The 8,245-nt window shown below is 60.2% G+C and overlaps 1 protein-coding gene across 1 annotated transcript in view; it reads left to right on the top strand.

Moving 5' to 3' along the window:
- The window catches only part of SFSWAP (splicing factor, suppressor of white-apricot family), a gene marked incomplete at its 5' end in the record, with an annotated part of 28,425 nt that overhangs the window by 18,271 nt on the left and 1,909 nt on the right, over window positions 1-8,245 (top strand). Inside the window, 4 exons of the mRNA XM_014545348.1 lie at window positions 2-52; window positions 710-900; window positions 3,185-3,450; window positions 5,772-5,903. Coding sequence (XP_014400834.1) covers window positions 2-52; window positions 710-900; window positions 3,185-3,450; window positions 5,772-5,903 — 640 coding nt within the window. The remainder of the gene's footprint in view (window position 1; window positions 53-709; window positions 901-3,184; window positions 3,451-5,771; window positions 5,904-8,245) is intronic.

Here is an 8,245-nt window from a genome sequence, read left to right on the forward strand (position 1 = left end):
GTCGAGGAGAAGCGGCCTCAGCTCACCCAGGAGGAGCTGGAAGCCAAGCAAGGTGTGTCCGTGTGTTCTGTTTTTGGCTTTTGTTAATCCTCACCCGATGTTTGTCCATTGATTTCTATAGAGAGAGTGGAAGGAGGAGGGAGAGAGACCAGGAGAGAGACATCAGTGAGAGAGAGACCATCGAGTGCTGCCTCCTGCACGTGCCGCCCAGGACCTGCCTGGGAGGAGCCTGCAACCAGGCACCTTCCCTTGACTGGAGTCAAACCCAGGACCCTTCCATCCTCGGGCCAACACTCTACCCACTGAGCTACACAGTGTGTTAAACTCGCTGGTTGACCTGCTGAGTCGGCAGTGCTGAGGCTGCGACCTGGCGGCCCGCTGGGAGGTGGGATGCTTTGCACCGTGGACAGCTCTCTGTCAGCCTCAGGCAGGCGGGGCAGGTTCCCACTCTCCCCGCTGTCCTGTGTGGAAGCCCACCCTCCATCTGACTGATTTTGAAAGTGAATCTAAAAATGCTGCTAATAAGCATTGTAACTAGTTCTTTCAAAATGCATTTGGTCTGATTTGTTTGCCTGTCCTGACATGTCAGTCTCGCTCCTCTTTTAAAATAACCGCTGTGGTGGTGCCCTCCTCCCGCTGTGGGAATTAGGAGAGCGGGTCTGAGAGCGCTGCTGGCTCTGACGTCGCTCTCCTCTGTCTGTTCCTTCAGCGAAGCAGAAGCTGGAGGACCGCCTGGCCGCCGCCGCCCGGGAGAAGCTGGCCCAGGCGTCCAAGGAGTCCAAGGAGAAGCAGCTGCAAGCGGAGCGGAAGCGGAAAGCCGCTCTGTTCCTGCAAACCCTGAAGCACCCTGCGCCAGAGGCCGAGCTCGGGAAGGCCGAGGACAGTCCTTTCACCGTGGAGGTGAGGCCGCGAGGGTCCGAGTCTGCGCTGGGTGCGGCCAGCGAGGCCTGAGTGTGGGCTCCCCCGGCCGCTCGGCTCCAGCCTCAGGGGGCTCTCCGTCACTGTCAGACCCGGCTTCGGGCCTGGGCCCTGGGGCTCTGCTTTGTGGCTCTCGCAGGGGCCGGGCAGTGTCCCCGCTGCACTCAGAGCAGATCTCCCGCTCCGTCCTGAGCGGTGCTCTGTGTGGGTCAGAGAGCCCTGCAGGCTGTGACCTGCCGCTGCTTCCCGGAGTCCCCTCCCCCACGTCGCAACCGCCTTCCCTCCTGGGCAAGGGCCCTGCCTCTCTGCTGTAATTACGTCCCATTCCTAAGAGCCGGGCCTGTGAAACGGGGTTTGCTGCACAGGGCCTGTTGGTTTGCTTCCTGAGCAGAGCGGCCTCCTGGCTCAGGTGCTCAGCTGGTTGGTGCTCTCGCCTCAGGGTCGGTCTGAGACTGTCAGAAACCCCTGCTGGAGTGGGAGGGAGAGCAGCGAGTGTGGTGTGGGGCCTGTCGGGGGCTGTGCTGTGGGCCCTGCTGAGCCCCGCCCACGGGGACTGCGTTCTCTGCTCCCCGAGGCACATCCAGGCTGAGTGTGGCTGGTAGAGGCACGTGGGGAAGACCTCCAGGCCGGGAGGGTAAGGAGGAGCAGCTCACGTGATCACTGACGCTGTGCAGAGAGGAGGGAGCGCAGGGCCCTGGCCAGTATGCTCAGTGGTAGGGCGTCGGCCGGAGCACCACAGCGTCGCAGGTTCGAATCCTCCAGGGCACGTCCCTGGGTGGCAGGTTCCGTCCTCAGCCCCCGTCGAGGTGCATGTGGGAGACAGCCAGTCGCTGTGTCTCTCGCTGATGTTTCCCTTTGGCCCCTGCCCCCTTCCCACTCTAACAATCAGTGGGAAAACCAACTCCACAGAAGGACTGACAGCAAAACTGACAGGAGAGCAGAGTGTCAGCCACGCCCACTTTCTGGCTGCAGCTGCAGGAATTACCTCACAGCCGGGCCGAAGCCTGAGCCACTTTCATTCCCTTTACTGCGCCCGTGTCAGGTGTGCAGTGAGTGAAGGGCTTAATTAAAAGGCATCTGCATACAGGAGGCCTCCCGGTTATACCACGGCCGCATCTGTCTTTCCGGGCAACTGTGTTTTCATGAGAGCTCGGTCCCCCCCAGAGCCGTCACCCTCAGCCCTGCGTTCCCCATGCTGCCGCGTCACCTGCCGCAGCCCCCGGCCCTGTCCTTGTGAGGACGGCAGGCGGTGCTCCCGTCACCTCTGAGCGTCTCCCCCCGTGTTCCAGCGAGTGTTGTGCGTCTGAGACGCAGGCTGAGTGTTTATGCCTCTTGTTTAAATCACGGGGTCGATCCTGCTGGGAGTCTAGTGGGGGAGATTGTCGCTACTGAACGATTTCTGCAGGAACGCGTGGCACTAGCAGACGGTGATAAATGCCTTTAATTGCTTTGAAACAAAAATACTGGAATTAAATTGGCAATTGTCACAAATGAGATTCACACTCGGAAATATTTCCAGCCTAAAGCAGCTTCTGAGACGGTGTCCTGGCTCCTCCAGTGTCCGGGTGCAGGGCCCGCAGGCCCCAGCGTACGCGGCAGGGCTTCAGCCCGCAGAGCGACTGGGACTTGGGGGGCCAGCCCCCATCTCTGGTGCACGTGTGTTCTTATTCCAGTGAGAGCACCCTGTGCGTTTCCAGGTGATGTGACGGGCCCTCGGGGGTCCTGTGCAAGGCGGCCCTGAATGGGAACGGGGTTGCTCTGTGGGCTCGTCCGCCCCGGCGGGCTGCTGAGCCTGGCTGGTTCCTGCTCCTGTGCCCGCGGCCTGCGGCTGGAGGAGGGGCTCCGGTGAGGGCGCTGGGCTGGTTCACCCTGCGGCCGGCTGAGTGAGCTGGGTCTTGTTGTGGCCACAGCTACCAGCTTCGTGTTTCTCTTTCGAAGTCATTTTCCGAGCGGCACCGACATCCGTAAACACCGATGTGGGGGCTGAGGAGTCTCTTTTGGTGCAAAGTCGCCATTGTGTATGAAAGAGCGAGTGTGGCTCTCGTCCTAGCGCAGTGTCTGTTTGTCAGGTCCGGCCGCCGTGGCTTATGGGTGGGAGGGGTCCTTCCGGGTCTGGGGAGCCGTCTGTTCCCGTGAGGCCTGCGCTGGTTCAGAGCCGCGTGGAGAGACGTGGTCCCTGAGGTGTCGCTGCATCTGGTGTGAGGGCCTCAGCAGTCGTGTGAACGGACGTTTTCAAACGCCACGTTGTCTTTGCTTCTGCTCCCAGGAAGCCAGCCCCGTGGCCTGCCCTCTCCTGAGTGGGGGCCGACCTCTGCCGCTTGTCGACGTGAAACCCCCGGAAGGGCCCTCGAGCAAAAGCAGAGACCCTCCCCGAGAAGAAGAGAGAGAGAAGAAGAAGAAGAAGCACAAAAAACGGTCTCGAACAAGGTCTCGCTCCCCCAAGTACCACTCGTCGTCCAAGTCCCGGTCTCGGTCCCACTCGAAGGCGAAGCACTCCCTGCCCAGTGCCTACCGCACCGCGCGGCGCTCCAGGTGGGTGTGCGTGTGTCTGTGTGTGTCGGGGGTGGGGGTGCGGGGGGGTGCATCCTGCAGGCCCAGACGAGCTCTGGAAAATATTTCTATGCCCTGGCAGGGGCTCTGTTAGTCGGGGTGCATGTAGGAGGCAACCCATAGGTGCTTCACATTGACGCTTCTCTCTCCTCCTTTTCTCTCTCTCTCTCTCTAGAAAAAAATCAATAAAAACCTCCTTGGGTGAGGATTTTAAAAAAGAAAGTATTTTTTATTTTCTACTTAACTCTAAACCTCACGAGCTACTGGCAGGTTTTTAAGGAGATTTATCAAATTCCAACAGGCCCTGGGGGACGCACACATGGCCGTGGGCTGACTGTGAAACGCCCTGGGCTGGGGTTTGTGTTTAAAGGCGTGGACTTCCCTCGCGCCCCGATGCCTGTGGGTGTGACGGTCAGGGCAGCGGAGCCTGTGCCGCGTCCTCCCATCTGCTCCGCACCAATTGTGACCCAGAGGGGCTCCGCGGCTCAGCACTGATTGGCCTCCCGCCAAGAGCCACTGTTGCACTAGGTGCTGCCTTTGCCGGGCCAGGTTTTGATAGAGCAGCTGAGCTTAGCGTCTCAGGCCGCAGAGCTCACTCCTGGTAAAGCAGCTTGTTTGTTTTTAAGTAGCTGCTTCGGGCTCAGAGAGACAGTTTCCAGCTCTAAACCTTGGGGTGTTCGGTGACGGCCTTTCTCCTGTGGCTGTGGGTCCTCTCCCGTGGGAAATGCAGGTGTGTAAGCTCTGTGCTTGGGCACAGCTGCCTGTCAGCGTGTTTAAGGGTTCGTCTGACATCACGTGGTGGACACGGATAGTGTCGGCCTCGGGCCTCCGAGCGGTGACTGGCCAGGAGCTCCCACCTGCCTGCGTCCCAGGCACAGCCGGGACGTCTGCTCCGCGTGAACCCGCCGGCTGCTCGCTGTGAAGGCGGTCGGCCTCTTCCTGAGGCGGGAGTTCCGCTTTCACGTCGGGTGCGAGCGCAGTCCAGCCCCGGGGTCTGTGGGCCCGGGACTGCGGGTGGCCCTGCGTCATTTAGCGAGGACGTGCAGGTGTCAAAGCGAGTGGACTTCCTCATGCCGAGTTCATTGTAGAATTCCCCGTGGAGCGTCCGCGGTGCCGGAGCTTTGTCTAAGCAGAGCTTTCCTCGGGGTCTGGTCCCGCCAGCCCAGCCCATGTTCTTGTGAGTGTGGCGTGTGCCTGGGTCACACCCTCCCCCCTCCCCCCGGGGCACCACACGCGCCCGTCACAGCCACTCCAGGGCGGCTGCAGAGCAGGCAGTTCCCACGTAGATTGTGACCTCGAGCAGATTGGCCTGGAGAACCTGGGACAATGACTGCCCTCCCCTTTGTACCTGTCGCATGAATCTTAGCAAAGGCGGGCGGGGGGGGAGACAACACACAGAACCTTTGAGGAGCAGCTCTGCGGGGGGCCTCCCGACGGGCAGTGTTCCCGGGTGACTGGGAGTGTGGTCGTACACTGGTCTTTAGAACAACAATGTGTTGTTTTGAGCATTTTATTGTAATTAAATGATTCAATGTAGGATTTTTTTAAACTGGCAAAATCAAACTGCTCTTCTTGATTGTTTTCTGAGTGGGTTGTCATAGAAACAGAACAAGAAGAAACTGGGTGTTTTTTTTCCATTTCTGCTTATTGCAGGACTTCCCAAACCAGTAATTTCACAGAAAGAACAAAAAACTAGATGAAGGATCCTGGGCCCATCATTAAAGGTCCCTCCGTTAAGGACCGTGACCCTGTGGGAGGGTCTCGAGTGGGAGTCGGTGCCGGGGTCGCAGGGCCTGGTGCGCGTGTCCTGCGGGCACGTGAGAGGAGGATGGGATGTGGATGGGGTCGCACCCGCGATGTCGTCACTGTGATCACTTAGCCTACGTTACCGCGAGGCGGGAGGGCACGGCCGATCGATCGGACCGGAGGTTTGGGCTTCGTGCTGAGGAGCACAGGCCACGCCCCCTTGCGTCCCAGTGTCCCTGTTGCCATGGCGCACTGGGATCTCCTTGCTTTCCTTGCCTGGCTTTGGTAGAAGCCGCGGGAGCAGAAAGAGGCAGGGCGGAGGCTGCAGGCCCGAGTCAGGGCTGTGGCACTGGGGCCGGCACAGCTCCAGTGCAGAGTGCGCTGTGCGCTGCGTAACGTTTAGCGTCGCTGAGGCAGGTGCTCTGGGACGGGAGACAGTGTCCCAGCAGAGCAGTGAGTGGGGCGGGCCTCCGGCAGGCGGTGACTGACAGGCGCCCGTCACCCGCACCCCGGGCCTCGGCAGCCAGCAGGACTGAGGTGCCCGTTCCTCTGCCCAGGTCCCGGTCCCGGTCCCGGTCGCCTCGGAGAAGAGCTCACTCCCCCGAGAGGCGGAGGGAAGACAGAAGCGTGCCCACCGCCTACCGGGTGGGCAACAGCCCGGGCGGCAGCAGGAAGCGGACCCGGTCCAGGTAGGCAGCTGGGGGCTTGGGGAGGGCCTCGCTCTGAACAGGCTGCAGGTCCTGGGAAGCCGCTGCTTTGGCGAACGCTGGGCCCCTAGCAGCCCTTCTCCCTGTGGGACACGAGCACGGGGCCTGCCGCTGCCCCTCGGGACCACACGCACCGTTGCTGTTGACGGGGAAGATCAGAGGTTCGAGTTTTGAGTAAATTCCAGCAGGTGACTGTGACCAGGCCAGGCCGCAGCTCCCAGCACGGCCCAGGGCCTGTCTTGCCCCTGACCGCCAGCAGGGGCCTGTCTTCGCTGAGGAGAGCGAGGGAGGCCGGCGCCCTTGTCTGAAAGGAGAAGCCGTGGCTGGTGCACCTGGTCTGGGCCTCTGGCACCGCAAGCAGGTCCCCACTCCCCCGCCCAGGGGTCTCTGGGCACTGAGGGCTGATCTCACGCTAGAAGCCCAGGCACCGCCACTGACTGGACAAGACACCTCGGCCTCTGTGCCCGTCCAGGCCTGGGGACCCAGCTGGGAGCCTGGCCCGGACAGGGCTCCCGTTCCTGCCACTTGGCCAAGGGTGCATCTGGGGCTCGTGCTTTATCACATGGCGTGTGAGGTCCTTGTCTGTCCCGCATGGGAGTGCGCAGCCCCGGCTCCAGCGGGTGGGCGGAGCGCCGTGGTCCCGGGGACGGCTGTCCGGGAAAGGCAAGGAGCGGCCGTGCCTCGGAGCCTCCATTTGGTGTTACTTGCTACCAAGTGCGCGTCAGGACCCCGGGTTCCAGACCTTCCAGAGGACGGATCCCACTTCCAGGTGTGAAGCTCACTGCCTGGGACAGAAGACGCAGCCGCCACCTGCCTGTCCACGGGGACCTGGCCGAGCAGCCTCAGGCCCTCCCTCCCCGACAGCTGCCGCTCTGACAGGCCTTGCTCACGGGAACGTTCCCGAGACCGGCGAGCGCTGAGCTCCATTAATTGACAAACGTGACCGCTAAGATGTGACTCCTGAAGCAGGTCATTGTTAACATTTGAAATGCATCATCGCCTTTGGCATATGTCAAAGGCATGGTCTGAAGTTAATTCCTTGTAGCAGAAGCGCTCTCCTGACAGAAGAGTTCTGACTTCGCCCCCAGATTAAGAGATGTGGGAGAAGACGGGGTCACGCTGGGCATTGTGGGGACTCGCCTTCTCTGGGACGTTGAAGTCACGCACAGCGGGCACCAGGGCTCGCCGCCTCCAGCACGGAGCCACCACGCGTCTGACGCGAGTCCCCGCCCACGTGGCAGGAGCATAAAAGCCTATAGAGAGATTCTGGAAAATCCCCAAATATTTGGAAGTGAACACATTTTTAATTAATTGAAGGTCAAAGAAGAAATCACAAGAGAAAGTAGAAAATATGTTTTATTTCAAAGAGGAAGGGAGAGGGAGAGAGAGAAACATCATGGACTGGCTGCCTCCTGCACGCCCCGCACTGGGGATCGAGCCCGCAACCCTTTCTGGGGGAGCTGTGCTTAGAAGGAAGGTGGGAGCTTTGAGTGTTTACACTAGAAAAGGAAGGTCTGAAAACAGCGACCCACTCCTCTGCCTTGAGAAGCTAGAGAAAGAACACACTAAGCACAGACTACACAGAAGCCAGGAAATGATACAGATCAGAAATCAACAACACAAACCAACCGGAAAACAGTACAAGCAAAAGTGGGCCTTTGGAAATGATAAGAAAATTGGTAAATCTTTATGTGGCTTGATCAAGAATGAAGGATCCTGCAGACATTATTAATAAGGAAGTAAAATGTTATTTGTTCGGCTCAGTGGGTAGAGCGTTGGCCCATGGACTGAAGGGACCTGGGTTCGATTCCGGCCAAGGGCACGGGCCTCAGTAGCAGCTCCTCCCGGCCGTGGTTGGGCTCTGGGGAGGCAGGTGCCCCTGTGTGACGGGTGCTGGGCCAGGAGAGCAGGCAGAGGAATGACAGCTCAGAGGTGGAGAGGGAACGGTGGGCTTCACATAGACACGCACTGACATACGTGTGTCCTGTATGCTCGCCCTGAGCAACCGAAGGGCACCGTGAGGAACGGTGACGTTCACAGCAGTGTCATCGCGACGCCTCACGGGTGAGTGAGAAGCGTGTGAGCCCTCGGCACTGACACAAGCGCTTCAGGTGGAATTTAAGAAACTTAATAGATGGGAGAGTCCCGTCCCCATGACGACAGATCTGGCTTCCAGTCAGAATGCCACGGGCTCTTTGTCGAAGTTGCCACTGCAACCCTGGTGCGCGTGCGGGAATGCCGGGGCTGGAGGCCAGGACGTCCTGGACAAGAGCGAAGCTGGAGACGGTGAGGCCGGGGCCATCGGAGGAGAGCCTGCCCCCCGG

This window comes from Myotis brandtii, unplaced genomic scaffold (assembly GCF_000412655.1).
Source record: "Myotis brandtii unplaced genomic scaffold, ASM41265v1 scaffold403, whole genome shotgun sequence".
Classification (NCBI taxonomy): Eukaryota; Metazoa; Chordata; class Mammalia; order Chiroptera; family Vespertilionidae; genus Myotis; species Myotis brandtii.